Source organism: Vigna unguiculata, chromosome 10, assembly GCF_037176805.1.
Source record: "Vigna unguiculata cultivar grain cowpea cultivar isolate G323 ecotype 2 chromosome 10, ASM3717680v1, whole genome shotgun sequence".
NCBI classification, from domain to species: Eukaryota; Viridiplantae; Streptophyta; class Magnoliopsida; order Fabales; family Fabaceae; genus Vigna; species Vigna unguiculata.
The window spans coordinates 11,526,690-11,552,429 of NC_140801.1; the positions used below are offsets into that span (position 1 = coordinate 11,526,690).

The 25,740-nt window shown below is 35.0% G+C and overlaps 2 protein-coding genes across 2 annotated transcripts; both read left to right on the forward strand.

Annotated features, from left to right (window-relative positions):
• Positions 1 to 7,828: 7,828 nt before the first annotated feature.
• On the forward strand, positions 7,829 to 10,571 carry LOC146882143 (uncharacterized). Its single transcript, XM_085667632.1, has one exon. The coding sequence runs from the start codon at positions 7,896 to 7,898 to the stop codon at positions 10,569 to 10,571; it is 2,676 nt and encodes an 891-aa protein (XP_085523758.1). The 5' UTR covers positions 7,829 to 7,895.
• A 1,312-nt stretch (positions 10,572 to 11,883) lies between these two features.
• On the forward strand, positions 11,884 to 25,079 carry LOC146882144 (uncharacterized). The gene is made up of 5 exons (XM_085667293.1): positions 11,884 to 11,992; positions 12,081 to 12,382; positions 12,488 to 12,711; positions 12,789 to 12,946; positions 24,922 to 25,079. Exons 1-5 carry the CDS (start codon positions 11,884 to 11,886, stop codon positions 25,077 to 25,079), a joined length of 951 nt encoding a protein of 316 aa, XP_085523419.1.
• The last annotated feature ends 661 nt before the right edge of the window (positions 25,080 to 25,740 follow it).

A 25,740-nucleotide genomic window follows, 5' to 3' on the forward strand; every position in this document is an offset into this window, starting at 1 on the left:
TTGAAGGCGTCCCAAGTGACTGGCTCCTGCCTCTCCTCCATGATGGACTTCATGCTGACCCACCAGTGCTCAGTCTCACCCGTGAGCATGTACACTGCGAATGCCAGTCTACTCTCCTCTAGGCACATCTTAGCGTCAAATATCCTCTCCAGGTCTTTCAGGCACTGGTCGGCTGCATCTGAACTGGTCTTGCCTCCAAACTTCACTAGGTGGTATTTTAGAAAGTCCTCCAGACTCCACTCCATGGCCGTAGGACGTGGCTCCGGGCCAAAATCAGGGGCAGCTACCCTGTTCTCCTCCAGCTAGCGGAGGGCCTCCATATGCTGCCTGTGAGCATCCTCAGCAGCCGCCCTGGCAGCCTCTAACTGCTGCATCACTAGCTGCTACTGTTCAAGCGCTACCACCTGTCGCTGCATTGATGCTTCATTTTGTTGCATCATTGCCGTACTTTGCGGTGTCATGGCAGCTACCATTGCTTCAATTGTTCTAGCGATATCTGGCACATCGCCTGGGGAAGATTGTGGAGTCCTACGAGATGGTGCCATAGTTCACTGGCACATAGGAAGTCACTTGGTTAGGCTCGGTAAGACAAGAATTAGGTAAGAACATACAGAAAGACACAGAGAAAACGAAGCAGACATCCAAGTCCACAAACCTAAGGAACGACCGCTTTGATACCATAAATGTAACGCCCCAAAAACTGAACAACCTCAATTAATAAAACATCACATACATGAATATTCAGAGAGTGTGGGTTTAGGGTATGAAGGTATACAATACGTTAGATATACCTAGATTACTAGAAAAGGGCCCCACATGGCCCAACCAGAAAAAATACTAAAAAGAAAACAAATAAATATACTAGGCCTTGTTCGGATAAGAAAGCATAAATAATATAAAATCCTCCAGTAATGGGCCCCATAGTGGGCCCAACACCTGTCCAATCCATCAAGCTACAGCATCCCTATTACCATCACCACTGCCAGGGGTTCTCACATCTGCTCACATCAACCGGGTTGATGATCATTGCAAAGGGAGAGACCACGCATAACACACAAGCAAGCAAAAGGGTAAGCTAGCGAAAAAGTCATCATATCATGCACTCAACATACCATTTCACATTCAAACATACATAGCAGACACCCACATGTGAAGTACTCATCCATATCAAAACCTAAGACTTGACTATCCAGATACGTATCTAAGGCACCACCACGTGGCAGTGGAATTATGTCCTAGAAATGAGGTGTCACCGCGAGGCCTTCACGGAATTATACCCTTACAGGAGGCACCACCACGTGGCCTTCGTGGAATTACGCCCTGGCCCTGAGGCACCACCACGACCCCCGTGGAATTACGTCCTTTTGTTGAGGCACCACCAAGGACTCCCTTTAAGAGGGTCCATGGAATTACTTCCAACCGATGAGACGCCACCAAGATCTCTCACTACAAGAGTCATGGAATTATGCCATACCCATACTTTAAGCATGTTCCACCCACCAATCAAGAATTTCCCATAACATAAATATCATGTATAATCACCAAGACATACCACACATGCTTTCCAATTCATACCCAATCAAATAACATGCCATTTCCATTTCAAATATAACATATTAACCATACTATCATTACGCAACTCTTCTAGTAGAGTATTTGGGACAGATAAACAAGCCACACATCGGTAAACCACTCAATAACAACATCAAAAACTACCCTCTGCCTCGCTCAAGCTAACAGGGCTCGCTCAGGCGAAAGGAACCCTCTCGCTTAGGCGAACCCCATCTCGCCTAGGCAAGGGCGCGACGAGGGGATAGGAGACTTTGCGAGGTCTCGCTCAGGCGAGTCCCTTCTCGCCTAGGCGAGAGCACTCCTCGATTAAAAAGAACACGAGTCTACTAGGCGACAATTCGAGTGCGAAAGTCTTGGACGAGCCTCTGATAATCTCGCTTAGGCGAGACTAGCTCGCTTGGGCGAGAAAACCAGCACCCGCCACTGTTTTGTCGTGCAACAGTCAACCACATGCATCCAAACAGTTCAAATATGCATTCTCAAACACTCATATTCTCACACAGGCTATTAAATCATCAAAAGTTCGTAAAATAAGCAGATCCCACGAAAAATACAGTAAGGTCTAGCTTCCCTTACCTAGAAAGAGCTAGCGGGAAGACCTCGACTCATAGACTACGAGCACCACAGTTTAGAGAGTAGATCCTAGAAGCTGAAAAATACAATAAGGTCTAACTTCCCTTACCTAGAAAGAGCTAGCGGGAAGACCTCGACTCATAGACTACGAGCACCACAGTTTAGAGAGTAGATCCTAGAAGCTGAAATGAACGGTGGAACAGTTGCAAAAAAAGGTTAGCACGGTGAACCCCAACTGAGAATACGAAAACCCAATAGAAGGGAAGAGTACGGATCGGAAATACTCACGTGGAATAGGAACAGCTAGAGCGAACGTGGAAGCGGCGAGAAGGCAAACCCTAGCAGAGAGTGCGGCTGCTCAAGGAGGCACAAGGGTTCTGTTTTACGAAAAAGAGCACATGATTAGGGTTGGGGCATATTAGGTCTGACCCTCCCCTTTGGGCCTTGCCTTAGGCCCCCAAGGATGGGCATCCCTTTAAAGAAAAAGGCACAAAAAGAAAAGTGGGTCTTACACCGCCTATAATTTAAAAAAATTAATATGAAATTTTCCGCTCATAATTCTTTGAATCTTAAGAGAGGGTTTCTCTAATTCAACAATTGAATTCCTAATATCATGCTTGAAAATAGGTGAAGAAGTAAATTTGTATTGTTTTCATCTTCAAGGGTATTTTCCATTTTATCACTTAAAAAAATAAATCTATTATTTTATTTTTCATCAATAATATTTCAAAAAATTAAGACTATAAAATAATTTATCAAAATCTAATCAAAAATTGTGAGATGTAATTACTAAAAAAATATGATAATCAAGTTACCTTTAAGAAATGGTCATCAAAAAACATGTAGTACCTAACTTTTCTTTTTATATTCATAAAAATATAAATATACAAAAAACTCATAAGATGAAAAAAACACTAAATATCAAACTTATATTTTTTCTAAGAGAAATGAGAAAAATACCTTTTCTTATCTTACAAGAGAACCAATGAGAACTGAGAAGGAGAGAATGAATTTATATGTAACTTTCTATTTCTTTTGTAAAACAAAAAATCACATAAGAGATGCAAGAATAATAAATAATACTGAGAAACTTAAAATAAGATAGAACAAAAAAAATATCTCTATAAATTTTATTATTTTTTATTATGTTTAATTTTCTATTTTACTATTTATTAATATTAAATATTATATTTTTTTAAAAAATAAAAATAAATTTAAAAAAATATTTAAAAAAATTAAAAAATCTAAGGATGGGCCATGTTCCCTACGAACCTTCTAAGGTCCGTGACTGAAAGTTAGTACGTAGTTTGTGAACAAAATTAGGAAAATAAACTATTACTATGCTTTTGCTAAAAATGAAGATAAGTTTCACAATTAGTCAAAATGAATTTGTTCAATGATAATTGTTTATTCTATATGCTTTATAAAATTAAGCGTTAAGTGGGTTCCATGTTTAGCTTTTATTCCCATTTTAATCATCTCCGTGTTTGACATATCATACAATGTCGGTATTCAATTCATATTAATAAAAAAAAATGTTGATTATAAAACTATACCATATTTTAATGGATAATGATAGAATGCCCCTTTTTTTTGACCCCGAAGTTACCCGCCTACGTGGCAGTTATTATTTTAATAATTTTTAATCAAACGGGAGCAGAAACGCGTGAGAGAAGGTGGAGTGAATGGTGAGGTTGTGATACACGCGCAAGAGAAGAAAAAGGAAAAGTTAGAAAAACAGAACTTTCCTTTGCGGTTTAAACTAAAGGCGAGAGTGCAGCGAGAGTGCGGATTGCTGCCATAGCTTCGTGCGTCGAATTGGAAGCCCTAATTTGAAGTGTTCTTGTTCTGCAAATCAAAGGGTGCTCTGGTATGTTTTACTATCCGATTACAAACCCCTATTTTTATGATGTTCTTCCCCAAATGAAACCACTATTTTTGTGATGTTTTTCCGGAAATGAAACCCCATTATCGTATTTTCTTGTTCGATGATTGAAATGGCATTTTGATGAGTTGTTCCCCAAATTGTTCCTCAACTTAAGAAAATCTATTTTTTTGCAGGTTGTAAGTTTAATGAATATCACATTTTTTGGTGGATATGACACTCTCCACATTCAACTCCGATGACATTGACAAACACATTCTCAGCTTTGTGGTTGTTGTTTGTGAATGACATTTGATGTTTTTTGCAATGAGCAACAAAACCAGAATTGTGTAATTCGTGCAGGATTTGCCTATATTGGATTCAATATGTTTGTTGTTCATCAACATTTTTTTAAAAACCAACTTTTCGAGTTCGATAATCAAGTGTCCTTTTGTTAGTCCATACGTGCCTTTTTACGTTTTACGTTTTGTACACGCAGTATTGCAACTGCTTTTAAACTGTATAATTACGTGAAATATGGTTTGGACATAATCCAAAGGCCGTCCAAATAATTCCATCACCATCAATCATTAGCAAAAAACTTCAATAAGTATTTGAAATTGAAGATTGAATTAAAAATAAAGCTTTCTGGTTCGAGATTTAAGTGCCCTCTTGTGACTCCATAAGTGCCTTTTTACGTTGTAATTTTTGTACAGAAAGTACTGCAACTGTTTTTCTAGTCTATCATTACCTAATGATAAATTTGTACACAATCCAAAGGTCATACAAGTATTTCCATCACCATCAATCATCACCAAATAACCTCAATAAGTATTTCAAATTGAAGATTAAATTAAAAATAAAGTTTTCTGGTTCGAGATTTAAGTGTCCTCTTGTGACTCCATAAATGCCTTTTTACGTTATAGTTTTTGTACAGGAAAAGTTCTACAACTGTTTTTCTAGTCTATCATTACATAATGATAAATTTGTACACAATCCAAAGGCCATACAAGTATTTCCATCACCATCAATCATCACTAAACAACTTCAATAAGTATTTCAAATTCAAGATTGAATTAAAAATAAAGTTTTCTGGTTCGAGATTTAAGTGTCCTCTTGTCACTCCACAAGTGCCTTTTTACGTTGTAGTTTTTGTACAGGAAGTACTGCAACTGTTTTTCTAGTCTATCATTACATAATGATAAATTTGTACACAATTCAAAGGTCATACAAGTATTTCCATCACCATCAATCATCACCAAACAACTTCAATAAGTATTTCAAATTCAAGATTGAATTAAAAATAAAATTTTCTGGTTCGAGATTTTAGTGTCCTCTTGTGACTCCACAAGTGCCTTTTAACGTTGTAGTTTTTGTACAGGAAGTACTTTAACTGTTTTTCTAGTCTATCATTACATAATGATAAATTTGTACACAATCCAAAGGCCATACAAGTATTTCTATCACCATCAATCATCACCAAACAACTTCAATAAGTATTTCAAATTCAAGATTGAATTAAAAATAAAGTTTTCTGGTTCGAGATTTAAATGTCCTCTTGTGACTCCATAAGTGCCTTTTTACATTGTAGTTTTTGTACACGAAGTAATCACTAGTGCAGAATGGGGTTTTTAACTCGCCTTATAGGCCTCGGTTACAGCGGGACCGAAGCCTATAAGGAGGCGGTGGCATTTTTGAAAATTTTCTCAACATTTTGCCTCGGGTCCCATATCAACCGAAGCATATAACCAGTTTTATGCTTCGGTTCTCAACCAACCGAAGCCTATAACCCATCTGTGGCCCCCAGATTTACAAAACTGCCACTGACAGCACACACTTTGGCCTCGGGTGTCAAAGGACCGAGGCCTATAACGGAAGATTTGGCTTCGGGTGGCCCAGAACCGAGGCCTATCGTTCTTTCTGCCTCGGGTGTTTACAGAACCGAGGCCATATCCTTTATTTATGTTCCCAAATCGCACGAACCCTCACTGTTCATCATCTTCTCTCTCGCGAAGGGATCCCCACCGTGCCCTCCGTCAGCGACCTCTCCATCGCCCTCTCCATCGCCGATTGCGCCTCCGTCCACGAAGTTTGGGTCGCCGGTCTTGCTCCGCCACCGAACAGCAGGCGAAAAGGAGGCAGCCACCGTCGCGCCACCGTCGCTCCTCTGTTGCGGCCTCCTGCGCGCCACCGCTGCCTCTGGTTGTGCGTACGTCGCGCCCTCCATCGTGCATTCGTCGCCCCACTTCGCCACGGTTCCCCACAGCCACCTTGCACTGCTGCTCCGTGTGACTGCTCCGGCGAGTATCTTGCGCCTCGTTCGCCATTTCCAACCACCGTTGCACCGCCAATTCTGTCCGGGGTAAATTCAAAACGCCTTAATTTTTTTTTTCGTTTTGTATATTTTTTTATGATTTAGGTAATTGTTTTGCATTTTGATGAGATTTTTGGTTGATTTTTGCGTTTTTCTTTTGCTATTTTTACGGTCTCTTATTTATTTTATTACCTCTTATAGCTCTTGAAGACCTCAGTATCGTGGGTGTGCATCATCTTCCATTGTCATTCAATTTTCACGCTCCCAAGTTCTTAATTCTATTATTTTGTAAGATTTTGTTGTTTATTATGTATTAGTAATATGTTATATATATATATATATATATATATATATATATATATATATATATATATATATATATATATATATATATATATATATATATATATGGTTTATTATTTACTTAAATATTTGTTTGATTTGTGAGTTAGCCTTAGTTTCCCGTTTGAGATTCAATACGAAAATTATGTATCGTTCCCGAGTTTTCATGTTGAAAAAACTACCTTTTTTTTTTTAAATTAGATATAAGGGGATACAATACTAATAATTTAAATGTATTGAATCTTGAATTGTCCGATTGGACAGTTTAAGAAGATTAATCACTTTCTAGTAATTTATTAGTGCATATATATATATATATATATATATATATATATATATATATATATATATATATATATATATATATATATATTTTAAAATAAAGATCTTAAAATTCATGAATATTTGTCAATTGTGTTTTGTATTGATCTTCGGGTGCATATTTGATTGTGGTTTATAATCACTTTCATTTCGTGTATCCTGAAGGCCAATGCGAAATGCTGGCAAAATTTCGTGAAATTTAAGATTTGTATTTTAAAAGTAATATGTACCAATAAAATAAAGAAAGTGAATCTTCTTAAATGGGATAGGGTCACACCTTCATTACGACATGAGCATTGATTCAAAGATTACTGAAATTAATCACGCAATTTCAGTATGGATCGAGATTGGATTAATTTACCACGTATTAGCACTGAGTATGAGAATGGAGTAGAGGAATTTATAAAATTTGCGCAACGTTATGAGGGAAGAAGTGATGATGAGGTGAAGTTCAGATGTCCTTGTGTCAATTGTTTGAATGGAAGAAAATTGAATGCAACTCAAGTTAGGGAACATCTTATTTGTGATGGTTTCCTTAGAAGTTATACAATATGGACATGGCACGGCGAATTAATACACATTCCAACTGTTTCTCGGACTGAATATCTTGCTAATTCCTCCATGAAAGAGCGACAGGAAGAGCGACGGGAAGAGCGACGGAAAGAGCACTTTGAAGAGCAAGTAGAAGTAGAAGAAGACAATATGGAGGACATGATACGGGATGTTGGTGCAGAAGCTTTTGCACAAGCGCATGTGTATGAGACGATGTCTGCTGATGCGGAAACTCCGTTGTATGTTGGTTCAACTAAGTTCACGTGATTATCAGCGGTTTTAAGACTTATGAATTTGAAAGTGACCAACAGTTGGACAGATAAAAGCTTCACAGAATTGCTCGTGCTCTTGAATGAAATGCTTCCCGAAGGAAATACTCTACCCACTCGAAACTATGACGCCAAGAAAATTCTTTGTCCGATGGGTATGGAGTATAAAAGGATACACGCATGTCCTAATGATTGCATATTATACAGAAAAGAATTTGAAGATTTGAAAAAATGTCCAAAGTGTGGGTCATCACGGTACAAGCAGAAAAGAAACAGTGAAGATAATGGTCAAATAGAGAAGGAAGGATCTGCTTTGAAAGTAGTCTGGTACCTTCCAATCGTGCCCAGACTTAAGCGTTTGTTTGCAAATCCTAAAGACGCTAAAAACCTTAGATGGCATGCAACTGAGAGAAGATGTGACGGACTCCTTCGTCATCCAGCTGATTCAATGCAATGGAAAAATATTGATAAGGAATTTCCCAAGTTCGGTGAAGAATGTAGAAATATTCGTTTTGGCTTAGCTACCGATGGAATGAATCCATTTGGTAATTTAAGTACAAACCACAGTTGTTGGCCTGTTATATTATTCATTTACAACTTATCTCCTGGACTCTGCATGAAGAGAAAATACATGATGTTGTCTATGATGATATCTGGTCCAAAGCAGCCTGGAAATGACATAGATGTATATCTCAATCCTCTAGTTGAAGACTTGAAGTTGTTGTGGGTTGATGGTGTTGAAGTATTTGATGTTGTTGCTTCTGAAACTTTCATGATGCATGCAATGTTATTTTGCACCATTAATGACTTTCCCGCTTATGGTAATTTGTCAGGGTACAGTGTCAAGGGTCATAAAGCATGTCCTATATGTGAAGAAAACACTGCATCTCATCAATTGCAAAACGGAAGGAAGACCGTGTATCTGCGCCATCGAAGGTTTTTACAAGCTAATCATCCTTATCGAAGGTTAAAGAAAGCATTCAATGGACATCAAGAGAATGACAAAGCACCAACTCCATTAACTGGCATTCAAATTCAGGAAAAAGTTAATAAAGTACATCATATATTTGGTAAAACGTCCAAGAAGTCATTTGCATCGAGCCCTTGGAAGAAAAAATCAATATTCTTTGACCTTCCATATTGGTCGAAGTTAGAAGTTAGGCATTGCATAGATGTCATGCATGTAGAGAAGAATGTGTGTGATAGCTTGATTGGTACACTACTCAACATTCAGGGAAAGACAAAAGATGGAGTAAATGCTCGTTTGGATTTGGTTGAAATGAAGATCCGAGAAGACTTGGCACCAAGGGAGGTTGGTAGGCGCACTTATTTGCCCCCTGCATGTTACATTATGTCCAGACAAGAGAAGATAAGTTTTTGCTTATGTTTAAAGAGTGTCAAGGTACCTCAAGGATACTCTTCAAATATTCAGAGTTTAGTGTCCATGCAAGACTTGAAGCTTGTTGGCCTAAAGTCTCACGATTGCCACATCTTAATGCAACAATTATTACCTATAGCTATTCGTGGAATTTTACCCAAAAATGTTAGACAAACTATAACGCGTTTGTGTGCATTCTTCTCTTCAATTTGTAGCAAAGTCATTGATCCTTTAAAGTTAGATGAACTTCAAGCCGAACTTGTTATCATCTTGTGTCAACTAGAGATGTTTTTCCCTCTATCATTTTTTGACATCATGGTACATTTACTTGTTCATGTGGTGAGAGAAATCAAGTTTTGTGGACCAGTATACTTAAGATGGATGTATCCCATTGAACGTTACATGAAGATTTTGAAAGGGTATGTGAAAAATCAATATCGTCCAGAAGCTTCAATGATCGAAAGATATATTGCTGAAGAAAGTGTCGAGTTTTGTTCAGATTACATGGCAAAAGCAAAACCGATAGGAGTTCCTCACAGATCATGGTTGAACAGGTGTTCTATAAGTAACAGCATACGAGGTGTGAGTGTGGTTACCAAAAATCGCGAAGAGTTGATGCAAGCACACCTATACATATTGAACAACACAAATGAGGTAATACCTTACTTATCTGCACACAAAGTCATTGTGAAAGAGAACAATCCAAGACAATCAGAGAAATGGCATTTGATGGAGCATAATAGAACATTCATGCCTTGGTTTAAATCTGAGGTTTTGAAAGATTCGCAATGCTCTGAGACTTTGATGTGGTTAGCAAATGGGTTGAAATTTGATGTCATCTGTTGTACAGGTTATGAAATCAATAATTGCACATTCTATACAAAGTCTCTTGATGATAAAAGCACAGTACAAAATAGTGGAGTCAGTCTTGAAGCTGAGTCGCTACAATTTTCTACATCTAAAGATCAAAATCCCGTAATAGGATCAATGACATACTATGGTGTAATACAAGAGATATGGGAGGTTGATTATACCATGTTTACTATTCCACTGTTCAAATGTAAGTGGATTGACAATAAAAGTGGTGTCAAAATAGATGAATCAGGAATGACTCTAGTGGATTTTCGAAAGGTGGGTTATCGAGACGAGCCATTTATCATGGCACAACAAGCATCTCAGGTTTTCTATGTTAAAGATCTGGCGTCTGAACATTGGTTTGTCGCTCTTCATGGAAAAAAACAAATTGATCCTAATGAAGAGAATATGAGTGATCTTAATATTGTTGTCACCCACCCATTTAGAAGAACGATAAATGTTGATGAAATCCATCTAGTTGATGATGTACATGCAATTCGAGAAGATCACAATGAAGGAATATACATATGACCAATCAATAACTTTATGTATGAATTTCATATTCTTGTTAACATTTAGGTGTTTTGTTAAATAATGTTTTATATATTAATTTGTTAGTTGCTTATTAATGTTTTTTTACGTTTTCATTTCACAGATACATGGCTGAACATTATACTTCATCAGAGGATGAAGCACCTACTAAGAGACCCACCAGAGGAGCCACTAGGTTGAGAGAGCTCTTAATTAGAAGAGCTAAAGGTCATAAAACACATGTTGATATTAACGTCGACATTGGTGAGCCTAGTGGTCGTTATGGGGACGTCTTCAAAAGCTATTTAGGAATGTTGGCACGAGAGAGAATATCAATCCTTACGCCATCTTTTGATCATGTCACTGAAGTTGATCGGGAAATGATATGGCAAGATTTATTGGTAACTAATATTAATGTTATTAAAGTTATACTTTGATTTTGTTGATAATATGATAAATATTGTTGATGACATTTTCTATATTGCAGCTAACGTTTGATATTCCAAATGTGCCGACGCTAAGACAAAAATGTTTGTCATCGGTGGCTGAGAAATTTCGTGGTTTTAAGACCAAGTTGACGTCAAGGTATGTCTTTGGACATAAAAAGAATGAAAATCCATTGTTCAAATACACTTGGATTGATGAAGACACATGGCGTCAGTTTCTTGAGCTTCGGATCTGAGGGATGGCAGGTATGTTTATTTGAAATCATCAATAGCACAATTGATAATTATGCAAAATTTTCAGTAATTCATAAAGTGGGTTTTATATGTTACAGGTAAAGAGGAAAAAGGCTCAAAGCATAAGTGCTCAAAATAAAAACCCACACATATTATCTCGTGGTGGGTATAGAAAACTTGAAGAGAAGATATTGACAGAAAAGAAAAAATCTAGGCCCCCACCTTCTGAGGGTGAAGATACTGAGCCTCCTTCACCACCATCGCGTCATCAGAAGTGGAAGTTAGCCCGTTTACGCTCATCGGGCAACTACACTTCTGACTCTGCACGAGAAATCTCTGAGAAAATTGTAAGATACAATTCTTATCTAAATTGCTCGTTCATGTTTTATATTGTATTTTGATTTATAAATTTTTTTGTTACATTGTAGGATTCATTGGTTGAGCAGACCTCCCAAGGAGGATTCATTCCAGAAGGTCGTCATGACATACTTGCTGCTGCAATTGGACGACCTGAGCACCCTGGACGTGTGCGTGGTGTTGGATCAGGAGTCGGCATACGCCAATTTTTTGGTTCCTCCTCTCGTCAGTCTTCATGCAGTCATGGTGCTGATTATGAGCAAAGACTAAAAGAAATGATCACGGCGCAAGTGAGAGAAGAACTAATGCGCCAATTTGAGCATTATGGCATTCGTTCGCCAGTGGATCATCCGCCAGAAGTAGACCCATTTGTGCCTCCCACAGGTAAATTTGTTTTCTATAAGTTATGAATTGAATAAATGATATTTAATAAAGTAATTGAATAACATTAATAAATCGTTAACTCTAACAGGTAGAAGCGGAAAGGGGAGTTGTTCAGCTCCACCCGGGGATGACATGGATGACACTCATCCATGTCAGCTATATATTTGGGATGGTACAGAGAAGACACTAGTGGCTCGTGGAAAAGTATTTGAGGCAGCCACAGTTCTTCATGGCATGGAGTTATCAGAGGATGAGGTTAAGGTCACAGTAGAGGAGGTTCTCATGCCGTATGCTTTAGTTCCTGTGCCAACAGATGAGGTGTATACTGTGGCACAGGCATTCCAGTGTTTCCTCGCCTGGCCTAGAGATTTGGTTGATACTGACCCCCCGGTACAGACTCTTAAACCCACAAATATACTACATTTTTAAGTTTACATGTTTATTATATTCAAACTTAAATTATATTCCATTTTAACTGAAATTGCATCAATATAGGAAAAACCTCAATCAAAGAAGATTCTTCTCTCTTTGGACGATCCTCTTGGTGCATTGCTCCAACTTGCAGAAATCATAGTTGATAAGCCGATGCAGGTTCCTTGGGATGCTAACATTTTTGGGAGAGATCTTGACATCCCACTTTACTTGCATTCCCAAGATGTCTTGGAGCTTGCACGGGGACAAGAGGAACTCAATATTACCATTATTCAATTATGGATGATGTAAGTCTTTTAGTCATTATATATAGTTATTTGATATATTTATGTATTTACTTATATCAAATCAATTTTTGGTTTAGGTATCTGTCTGGTGTCACTGAAACTATGGGGCTGAATGATCTATATGGGTTTATAGACCCCCAACTCACCCATGAAGGCAACAAGTTTGGTGACATCCAAGCATATGTGACCAAATGCTTTCAACGTGGAAAAGATATTTATTCCCTTATGTTGCTGGGTAAGTCATTTTTGTTAACTTATGAATATAATCAGTCATTTTAATGCATAACAATGAATTTATTTTCTTATCAGGCGTCATTGGCAGTTACTTGTGGTTTCCCTAAGGGAGAACCTTGCTGTGTGGTTTTGCTCTTTGCATCGCCCTCCCCCCAACCATCTTAGACAAGTGATAGATTGGTAAGAACCTCAATATCAATCTTATGAATATGACATGTTATATAAAAATATCCTAACTTATTCCCTATATCATAGTTCAATTGCTGCACATAACATGTTGTTAGGGAGATCAACGGCTAAGGCAAAAGGTCTTGTATGGTGTTCTCTTCAGGTTTGATATTTCTATCCATATCTTCATGATTATTTGCTTGATTTTCTTCCTTAATTAATTGTAACGTTGTTAATATAATGTAGTGTAATAGACAAACCGGCTCATATGAGTGCGGTTACTATATAATGCAATGGATGACAACCACTGTGCGTGCTCGTATTACAACAAATTGGGAAACGGTAATATATATTTGAATTAAAATGAATACTTTGCAATATTTCCTTTTTATATACTAACTTAACTTAATCTATTATTTTGTAGACATTCAAGAGTCCTGCAGCAATTCCCGCAAAGTCCATCAAGTTTGGTAGGATAGCATGTGCCAAATATATAATTGAAATGTACAATAGTATTGATTAGAACATGTATGTTGATTACAAAAGATTTGTAATTGTCTTTTAAATGAATTTGAATTGTAGATGTGTTTTAAAATATTCTGTTCTGGTCTATTCTGGTCTGTGCTGGGTGCTGAATAAAATTTGCAGGTTTAAATGTGGGAATAACACCAAATCAGAAACTGCATTAAAAAAAAACAGCGTATTAGGCCTCGGTTCATACCAGAACCGAAGCAAAAAGCATACATTTGGCCTCGGGTGCAACCAAAACCGAGGCCAAAAGGGTGTCGAATTTAAAAAAAAAAAAAGAAGCTCATATGGCCTCGGTTGGCACAGAAAACCGAGGCCAAAAGGGCACTCTATGGCCTCGGGTTCCTCTGAACCGAGGCAGAAGGGCACTCTATGGCTTCGGTTCTTAACCGAGGCCAAAAGCTGTGCTCTTTTGGCCTCGCCCCAATACGCTTCGGTTCCCGAACCGGTGCAGAATATGATAAACAACCGCTGCCAAAGGCCCTTCCTGCACTGGTGAATGCAACTGTTTTTTTAGTCTATCATTACATAATGATAAATTTGTACACAATCCAAAGGCCATACAAGTATTTCCATTACCATCAATCATCACCAAACAACTTTATTAAGTATTTCAAATTGAAGATTGAATTAAAAATAAAGTTTTCTGGTTCGAGATTTAAGTGTCCTTTTGTGACTCCATAAGTGCCTTTTTACGTTATAGTTTTGTACAGCAAGTACTGCAATTGTTTTTCTAGTCTATCATTACATAATGATAAATTTGTACACAATCCAAAGGCCATACAAGTATTTCTATCACCATCAATCATCACCAAACAACTTCAATAAGTATTTCAAATTCAAGATTGAATTAAAAATAAAGTTTTCTGTTTCGAGATTTAAATGTCCTCTTGTGACTCCATAAGTGCCTTTTTACGTTGTACTTTTTGTACAGCAAGTACTGCAACTATTTTTTTAGTCTATCATTACATAATGATAAATTTGTACACAATCCAAAGGCCATACAAGTATTTCCATTACCATCAATCATCACCAAACAACTTCATTAAGTATTTCAAATTGAAGATTGAATTAAAAATAAAGTTTTCTGGTTCGAGATTTAAGTGTCCTTTTGTGATTCCATAAGTGCCTTTTTACGTTATAGTTTTGTACAGGAAGTACTGCAACTGTTTTTCTAGTCTATCATTACATAATGATAAATTTGTACACAATCCAAAGGCCATACAAGTATTTCTATTACCATCAATCATCACCAAACAACTTCAATAAGTATTTCAAATTCAAGATTGAATTAAAAATAAAGTTTTCTGGTTCGAGATTTAAATGTCCTCTTGTGACTCCATAAGTGCCTTTTTACGTTGTAGTTTTTGTACAGAAAGTACTGCAACTGTTTTTTTAGTCTATCATTACATAATGATAAATTTGTACACAATCCAAAGGCCATACAAGTATTTCCATTACCATCAATCATCACCAAACAACTTCAATAAGTATTTCAAATTCAAGATTGAATTAAAAATAAAGTTTTCTGGTTCGAGATTTAAGTGTCCTTTTGTGACTCCATAAGTGCATTTTTACGTTGTAGTTTTTGTACAGGAAGTACTGCAACTATTTTTCTAGTTTATCATTACATAATGATAAATTTGTACACAATCCAAAGGCCATACAAGTATTTCCATCACCATCAATCATCACCAAACAACTTCAATAAGTATTTCAAATTCAAGATTGAATTAAAAATAAAGTTTTCTGGTTTGAGATTTAAGTGTCCTTTTGTGACTCCATAAGTGACTTTTTATGTTGTAGTTTTTGGACAGGAAGTACTGCAACTGTTTTTCTAGTCTATCATTACATAATGATAAATTTGTACACAATCCAAAGGCCATACAAGTATTTCCATCACCATCAATCATCACCAAACAACTTCAATAAGTTTTTCAAATTGAAGATTGAATTAAAAATAAAGTTTTCAGCTACCATAATGAAGTCTACTTTTCTAATTCCATAATTGTCTTTTTATACTCAACATTTTGTACAGACAGTAATGGAAGTTAATAATACAATCGAAAATAGCACAATTGTCTTCCCAAAATAAAGTATATTGATGTTTACATTACCATGTAATCATGAATGTATCTGTCAATCTACAAACTACATATTAACTCCAACAAATGATTAAATAATATATACAATTGTGGCAACATAAGTGACTTTGTCTACCTCAATCTAACTATCCCTATGTAAAATTATCTCAAAAATCCTGTGATGGCATTCTAACTTCTAAATTCACAGTAGCTATTTCTTCAACAGCAGCTCGTAGTGCTGAATAACTTCATCGCGTTGGACATTATCTTCATGTAAAACCCAATCACAAACGAATTTCTGCCTAATTAATTGCAGCTCTTCCTAAATACAACATCAACACAATGTTACCAAATGTAATCTTCAAAGAAACACAATAAACAATAAAACATATTATAAAGGTCAACTTACAGTAGTGTAGTCAGCCATGATTCATCAACAACCTATAAAAATTTAATAATAATACAATAAGGAATCACAACAAACGAAATTCAACAAAAAATACACTTCACAAATCAAGGAATCATAAATTAATTCACAAATACAACAACCTATTATGACGGGAATCAAAAATAAACTTCAGATGTCCAATTGGAGAAATTACTTCATATGGCTATTTACTTCATATGACGGGAATCAAGAATCCAACAAAGGCATCATCAACAAATTGTCATATTACAAAAGAATATAACACAATATCAACTAATTTAAATTTTCAACTTCGGAACAAATACTTGGACAACCTCACAGACGAAATCAACAGAGTTCATTATAGGGTATTTCCACTTCAGAACACCTTCATGTGTGCGAGGGACATATGGATCATCCCAACCCTGACAAAACCATCACTATTAACAATGGACAAGTAGATAAACCAAAAGAAGCATATACGCACATTTGTGATGATATGTTCTCATCCACTTAGTATTCGTTAAAAATTTGGTGTTCAATTCTTTTTGGGGTTTCACTGCAGTTATCAAATCTAATGGCAAAATGGCACAACATGCTAAACCGTTCAACCAAAAATCAATAATGTACCAGTAGCCAAGTAAAAAAAAAACCACATTAAATCTTCGAAAAAGGGTTTTGCACGATAACCTACCGGAGAAATCTTCGTTCTGTGAATGACCTTTAATCAACCAACAACTACGCTGAAAAAAGAGCGCCCAACCAATGAATCGAACGGTACCCACCACTTTCCGCGAAACCCGCCGCCTCCAACAACCCAAACCACTCTCCACAACTCCGCTATCCGCTTCCACTGCGACCCACAACACCAACCTTTATGGAACGATAACCTTTTGGGGAAGAGAATGCCTTGCGATTCAAATGTCTCTCTGCTTGCTTGTGTGTCTCTGCTCCAAGAAGAAATTTGAGGGGAAGAAACGAGGGAAAACGCACAAGCAATGTGTTTTTTTAAAATCTTTATCCAACTCAAAGCGCGTGCACATCATGCTAAATTTCCTTTGCCGCTGCCTCCAATTGCCGTTTCCTTAAAAATTATTAAAATAATAACTGTCATGTAGGCGGATAACTTCGGGGTCAAAAAAAGGGGGCATTGTATCATTATCCTATTTTAATATCTTATATATCTTATATTAAGTTTATTTTAAAAAACTTATGTGTTAGGTATGATATTTTTTTATATGGCCATTATATAGTTTTAGTCTCTTAATATTTGTTTTCGTTAATTAAGTTTCTCTTTTAATTTATCAATTTTGGCCCTTATTCTGTTAGTTCTATTCTCTATCTGAAATGTTAAATATTTCATTTACTTTCAAATAAAAATATTTAAAAATTGAATTGATTAGTTTTTTTTCTTCATCTCATATTTTCAAATTTTTAAAATAAGAATTCTCAAAAATTATCTTTCTTCCAACCCTAATTTGCAATTTGTAAATGATTTTAGCTTTTATCGATAGGATGGTAAAACTAATTGTTACTTACAGGTAATTGAAACATACAAGCTTTTCCTTTTTTTATATATAAAAACCAAGATTGAAGTTGGTTTGTTATTTTTGTTTATAAGAAGTAATTTAGAACGTCTTTTGCATCAATTCATTTTATAATTTTAAGGAATAATAAATAAAATACATTAATATTTTAGCCATTTTTTGAAAATATAACTCTATCTACTACAAAAGATATTTTGTTAGTGGTGTTATCACGCTTAAAGTAAAAATAAAACTAAATGAGATAAATATTTTAAAAGACGCATATAACATTACTTTCCTACGTAATCACTATATTTGCTTAAAAAGGATATATTATTAATACTTTTAGTATTTATTTAATTAATTGACCTTTTACCTTTAAAAACTAAAAGTAATAACTAATTTTGAACTTAGGAATCAATGAATTTTTATTTTTTAACTTAAATACATGTAATTATGACATCGAGAACTCACCTATATACTTGAGAGCAGAGATGTCAAATAAACCCAGGATCTGGGGTATTGTCTGTTCCCGTTTTGACGGGGAATTCCCGTATTACCTGGGTATGGATATGGGTATAGGAAATCTCCGACTTTTTCAATTGGGTATGGGGATGAGTATGTGGATGTACATATCCTCATCATATCTCCGTCCTCGTTTAAATTATTAAAATATTCACAATTAATTAACCCTATATATATATATATATATATATATATGTAATTTATATTTTTTATTTCTTCTAATTATTTGGTTTGTTATGAAACTCATTCGTATCTGCAATATATTTTTTATCTTATCATAACTTTTATGTAATTATGTTTAAATGATGTATGTTAATTAAAAAAAAATTATGCCTCACATTTGAATATTTCTATTATTTTTAATATTTCTATTTATTATATATTTTCCTTTCACATGAGAATGTTTATACTTTCAATTTAAGGTAATATAAAAAAAATTATTTACTTATTATTATTAATTTTTGTTTAATTTGAAGAACTCTTTTGTTTCGTTAAAATAATTTTCATTATTTTTCAACCATTGAGTATATATGATGATATTTGAAAAATTTTCTTAGATCTCTAAGGTATTTTTCATCTTATCATACCCTAAATTATACATTTGATTTCCTATGTGCAATTTCTTTCAATAGTTTCTCAAATTATTTCTAAGACACACATTTTCTAATTTTTTAATATTTTTATTTATTGTTTATTTTCATCATGCAGAATAATATTTCGATATATTTTATCTAATTATTTTTTATTTTCTAACTCCTTATTAATCATAATGTAAGTTTTTCACTTTAATTGTATAAATAACTTTTATTTACTACAATATAAAAATTTAATGTAATTGCTATGAATATTTTTTTGTCACTATCCAACATATATTGGAGTTCAAAAGATACAATATCTATGTCAAAATTTTATTATTATGTTTATTATTTGTTCTTTGTGTCATTTTGATCAAGTGATGTATTATAACTTTTATTAGTGTAAAAAAAAGAGATTCATTAGAATTTATAAAATTGAAGTAAACAAATATTTAAAATATATTTTAATTTGAATATTTGTTTTCCTTTTATATTTTTTTAAATATTTTTTAATTTTATCAACTAAGTTTCATTAATGTTTGTAGTTTGCAAATTTAATAAATGTTTTGGTTCTCAATTAAAATAATTCTTTACATTATTTCAATCCATTGGAAATGAAAATGCCAACCATACAGTGATAGATAAGTGGGGATTAAGGAGCAAACATGTGGGAACTACCAAATGTTAAGCTAGGATTCTATGGCCAATTTTATTCAACTGTACTCAATCCATGCAAGTCATAACCTCAATCAAATTCAAGGACTCTTAATGTGCATAACTTGTTAAATAATGATCTTTTCTAAGTAGAACATATACCTGTGCAGTTGTGTGCGAACAAGTGAGGACTTGAATACAACTTTTTGTACACAAAATGTTGTCATGCAAATTGATTGCCATGAGTCTCTCTATACACCACCCTTTCCACAATGAACCTATTTTAATTAAAATAAATCTTTACATTATTTCAACCCATTGGAAATGAAAATATCAACCATGTAGTGACAGATAAGTGAGGATTCACGAGCAAACATGTGGAAATTTGGAGTGGACTTTCTATACAAAGGTTGTAGGAACTGCCAAATGTTAACCCAAGATTTTATGGCCAATTTTATTCAACTATAGCCAGTTCACGCAAGTTATAACCTAAATCAAATTGAAGGACTCTTAATGTGCATAACTTATTAAATAGTGATCTTTTCTAATTACAACATATACCTGTACAGTTGTGTGCGAACAAGTGGGGAGTGAAATACCACTATTTATACACAAAAAGTTGTCATGCAAATTGATTGCCACGAGTCTCTTTGTGCACCACCATTCCATAATGAATTTGTTTTAATTAAAAAAAATCTTTAGATTATTTCAATCCATTTGAAAAGGAAAATGCCAACCATGTAGTGACAGATAAGTGGGGATTAAGGAGCCAACATGTGGGAATTTGGAGTGGACATCCTGTACAAAGGTTGTGGGAACTACCAAATGTTAACCCATGATTTTATGGCCAATTTTATTCAACTGTATCTAGTCCATGCAGGTCATAACCTCAGTCAAATTGTAGGACTGTTAATGGGCATAACTTGTTAAATAGTGATATTTTCAAATTACAACACATAGAGGAAAGTGTTCATGATCTTCACGGGTGATTTCACTATCCTTCATCATCGAGAAAAACAAATTTTCTTAAAATCATTTATAAACAGATGTTTCAAAACATGAGTGAATAAATGTAAGCCAAGCCTAGAACTGCCTATATCAACAAATGCAATTCTAAATTGCAAAAACCTAAGTGTTATAGAAGTACTTAATGGATTAACAACTTATCTAATGGATTATTGAAGTGCATTGCAGCCACTACAATCAAAATTTAGTCATGATAATCGATTAGGTAATCCATTAATCTAACCGGCATAATCCCTATTTAATAAAATCTCAAATTCATTTTTAAAAACATGAGACTAAACATATAAAACCTGATTTAGGAGATTGAAAAAAACAATTTTTAAGTTCTTGAAGAGATAATTTTGATGGGTGATCAAGAAGATTAAGGATGGAGTTGATCTTGGGGCATCTAGCTTGGCATTAGAGATCAATTGTCACATCTGCACACAACTAGGTGTACTTGTTTCTTATTCTTTTGAATTACTGTTCTGTTCATTGTTATTCACTGTGTAGGTGAATGTCTATTTGCAATTGTGTGTTGCATTTAGGGTGAGTTCTTGATTAGTGAATTAAGTTCTTGGTTCATTATGGTCTAGAATTATATAAATGATCTTGTAATTCTTGGAACTCTATTGATTTAGTTGAATCCTTCTAAGCTCAAGTTGCTTAGAAGAAGACTGAATGTAGATTCATTTTGAATCAAACTAGTATAAAAATTGTTATCTTCTCTTATTTCTTTCATCTTTTTTATTACTGTTAATTGCTTGAATTAATCCATTAATGCAACATTGATAAATTGATTGAAGCATTAGTTCAAAAATCTGTTAAAACAGTAAAATCTTGAAAATCCAATTCACCCCCTCTTGTTTTGTGTATATTAGATGTATCTGTATTAGCACTACAAGGTCTGGTTCCTTAGGGATGGTTGTCCGTTTTCTTTCTTGGAAAATGGTCATCATATTCATTTAGGCTTAGTGATTATTATTTATCTATCTTCATCTTTGTTTCTTTTTGGGAAACAAACAAAATTAATTTGTCTATCTTTACTTATCTTATACATTGAAAATACGAAAATGTCAAATAGAGTGAATAAAATTTGATTTTTCAAGAAATAAATGCCTAAAATAGGTATTTAAGCAATTTTATTGTTTTCTTTAATTTTAGTTTAGTTAAAAAGAATTTTGGTGAAGACCTGGAGATTTTTTTTAAAGCAAAATAAAAAAGAAAGGGAAAAAGAAAACAAAAGGAGAAAGTTTTATTCAAGTTGCTGTTTGCACCCTTTTTTACATTTTTGAAACCTTCATTTTGAGTTTTCTATTTTTACCCCTCCTTTCAACAGGCCAAACTCATTGTTGTTATGTACCCCTCCCCACTTTTACTTTTACACCCTTTTGAACCAAGTACATCACATTTTTAATGTCCCCACCACCTTGTTTTGTTTTCCACACCCGTTTTGGGCCAAGTTCAATACATGATTGATGTTTAAACTTTTGTCACTTCATTCTCACTTCATTTTCGTTTTTACACCCAAACTTACCTACCTAAAATACCTTTTATTCATAGTGACACATGTCACCCTTTCTCCCTCCTAATCAATTCTCATTTTTCTTCCCACACTCAAGGGAAAGGGAGGTTTGACCCAAGCAACTGTTGCACCTATCTTTCCTTCACCCATTTCTCTACTGAATAATGACAGAACCCATCATTATCTGTACTTTCCATGACATCATAGTTATAACGATTCAATCTTCATTTAAAATTGTTCCATAATTACAACACAAACCCCATTCATTAGAGAGCTAATTGATATGTCAACCCACACACAGAACAATCACCAGTACAAGATAATTCAACAGAATTCAATATAAAGAAAAGAAAGAAGAAAGAGGGAAGGGAAGGGAGCGTTTGAAGGCAAAGTGGAAAACTTAAAGGTATGTTTCTTTGTTCTCATCCTAGGCTTCATTCCTTGCATAAATATGATTGAATTGTCGTTTCACTAGTGCAATTTGTTGGTTTTACATCGCCTTATAGAACTTGGTTATTGTAGAACCGAAGCTTATAAGGACGCGGTGACATTTTTGCAATTTTTCAAACTTTTTTGTCTTGAGTCAAAAGTCAACCGAAGCCTATAGGAGCTTTTCTGCCTCGGGCACAAAGCAACCGAAGCCTATAAGGCATCAGAATTCCTCAAAATTTCAAAAATGCCATTGGCAGTTGAGTTTTTGGCCTTGGGTGAAATATGACCGAGGTAGTGTGCACTTTAGGTCTCAATTATTAATTTAACTGAGGCCATATATCTTATTTAGGTCCCCAAATCGTGAATTACAACCCTATTCCTCTTCATCCCCAAATCAAACCTTTGTTGTGCGATCTGGTCCAGGTGCCAATCTGGTTCGCGACTACCGCTGGTGGTGGTTCACGATTTTGCAGCACACTCAAACGACTCTCGCATGCGGTAGAGGAAGATATGGTTTATAGGTTCATGAGCTTCAATCTGGTTCGCAACGACGTGCTTATGGTTCACGATATATGATCTATGTTAAGTCACGTATGGGCAGGGCTTGCGGAAGAGAGAAAGTGGGTTTGGGGTTTGCCTTGTAGAGTGTTTTTTTTAGTTAATTAATTCTCTGTTAATCAGGTTTTCAATTGGGATTAATTTGATTGGAAGAATGTTAGGTGAATATGGTTGACAAATCTGTATGTGGTAGCAGCGTGAAGAGATGGTCGCTAGGGTTCGAAAACTACAGGTTGTGCTTTGGCTTCGGTTCGCACACTTGAGGCCAAAAGTCATGCTATTTTGACCTCGCCCTAATATGTCTTGGTTCTGGAACTGGGGCAAAATACCAAAAACAACTGGTGCCAAAAGTCCTTACTGCACTAGTGTTTATATTTGGTTCATACTGTAGTTGTGCTTATGTCTGGTTCCACTTGTGTAACCATGAGATTGAGCGTTATGGCCTCCTTGCACCCACTCTTTCTTCCATTATTCTTCATCCAAACCTTCAAGATCAACCCAATTGAGTCTCCATTTTAATTATTTTTCCTCCCTAAAAATTCACTCGGCTAACCCTCATCACCATAATCTTCCACCACGCTTTAAATAAATGCTCCAGCCTTGCCAACAACCTCACACGACCATATCGAATTCGACAATCACCTTCATCAATCACAAATATTATCTATCTTCACCTCCTTACTGACACATAATCCATACTAAAGCATCACTTTAGACCGTGGATGTGTGATCATCACCCAAATAAAGAAAGAGTAAGAAATGGTTGATAGTGTGTGCAGACACACTTGATCTCTTTATATTTCCCGCCACTCGTCCCTTTAATTTAAAAAAAAAATCAAATAAAAGTAAAATTAAAAATAAGAATAAGATAAAATAAAATATTATACAACAAAATACAATAAACAAAAATGAAATAAAATAAGATAAAATAAAATAAACTTAAAAGAAAATAAAATAATACAATAAAAAATGAAATAACTAAAACAAAAATCAAATCAAATAAAAATAAAATTATAAATAGGTATATTCTTTCTCAAACATTTACATATTATATTTTTCCTTTCTTTTCAAGTTAATTCTATTACTTATTATTATTGGTACTACTCGGACGAAATTAGGTGTTGACAAGCAACTTTGGTAGTCATTACTTTCGTCAATTTGTAACATTTGTTTTGATTACTTGATTAATTCATAATTCTTAACCACCTTATGATATTTTCTTATTTGAAAATAGTTCGGGTGAGTGAATACACGTTAAATGCATTTAATTGTCCACCCTTGAGTTCTTAATTGCAAATCCATGATATCTGATATGAAAATAGTTCGGGTGAGTGAATACACGTTCTGTTTCCTGATGTTGGTTTCTTGGGATTGGAACCCAACTTTGTATTATGACAGGTTGTTTCTTATTAGGGGTTAAAGCAGGAGGAAATTAACCTTCCCATTCTGCTTGATAAGCCACATCTTGTGGAAAATAGTAAGAAAAACCAATTGATAGAGAGGTTGAATGCTAATGCAAGGATGCTACAGGAATTGAAAGGAGAAATGTAACAGATGAAAAGATATTTTTATAGTAGTGGTGCAACACAAGGATAGGATGGGGAGCACATTGTCGCTTATGATGCAATAAATATAAGTGGTCAACTAGATAGCGTGCAACCACTTATTGACGTTGATGAACAACGAATTAATTCTCAGCACGACCACATTGAGCAGGTTAATGATACAACTGACGATATAGTCTTTAAGGCTAAGCACAAGGGTGCTCATGAAGCTCCCATAATTGTTGAAGAAAAGTGTTTATGTACCCCAATATTGTCGCCGTAGAACCACACCTTTTTGGATTCCATAAAGTAACTATTGAAGGTGTTGTTAGTGGTGAATCAGAACCAATTCACAGTGAGGACAACGTTGCTACTGCAACGACGATAACTTTTGAAGTTGCCATCACTACTAAAGTAACAACAATTTGGAACCCCCAGTATTGTAGGTGTGGAAGGACACAATACTTGTGCGCAGAAGGAAACTGAGGAAGTTCTTCTTGTTGTAGAAGAAGAATTTCACAATGAGCCCAACATCGTTGATGATGCCATGTTAAGTCATGAATCTTCCATAATTGTTGAAGCACTAGCCTTTGTTTCCCAATAGACAGGCATTGTAGAAGCTGACAGTAGTTTTGAACCACAGGTCTATTGCTCATATAAATAATTTATTTTTTTTACCAAGTTCTCACAGCAAAAACTACGAGGTATGAAGTTTACTGTTAAGAATTTTGTAGTTGTGAATGTCATTACTTTAATACATAGTTTGTAACATTTTAGATGTATATATGTTGCGATCAATGACTAGATACTTACTAGTACTGAAACTAGTGGCTTTCGGGCTCATGAATGGATAGATAACATGGTAAGTTTGGTCAATTCAATGAATTTGACATGAAGACATTATGCTGACTAGTATGTATTCTATGTGTATGTAGTCCATACTCTTTGCAGCTAGCCACTTTATGTACAAGGAAAAATGCATCACAGGGAACATCAATAGAGTTATTTTTAGTCCTACCTACATGATAAGTGTACTGCATTATTTATTTACTTTAATATTATTTTATGTAGGATAGGGTAATCCAAATTACAATGAATTCTTTGTGAGTCGACTTCTTTTTGTTAAGGATGTATTGACAACCAAATTTGTTAGTATTCTTAATGCTCTTTGTTGTGGTGATAGGTACCTTCTACATTTGATTTAGTTCAGTCTTATTTTTTCAGTTGATGGCACCTGTTCTTTATGATAATTATTGGTGGTGTTA

Excerpts from the sequence above, each read along its gene's own strand:
- LOC146882144 (XM_085667293.1), top strand. The coding sequence starts at position 11,884 with ATGATCACGGCGCAAGTGAGAGAAGAACTAATGCGCCAATTTGAGCAT. Across the intron at positions 11,993-12,080 it reads CCCATTTGTGCCTCCCACAG|GTAGAAGCGGAAAGGGGAGT; the intron begins GTAAATTTGTTT and ends TAACTCTAACAG. Across the intron at positions 12,383-12,487 it reads TGGTTGATACTGACCCCCCG|GAAAAACCTCAATCAAAGAA; the intron begins GTACAGACTCTT and ends GCATCAATATAG.
- LOC146882143 (XM_085667632.1), top strand. The coding sequence starts at position 7,896 with ATGCTTCCCGAAGGAAATACTCTACCCACTCGAAACTATGACGCCAAG.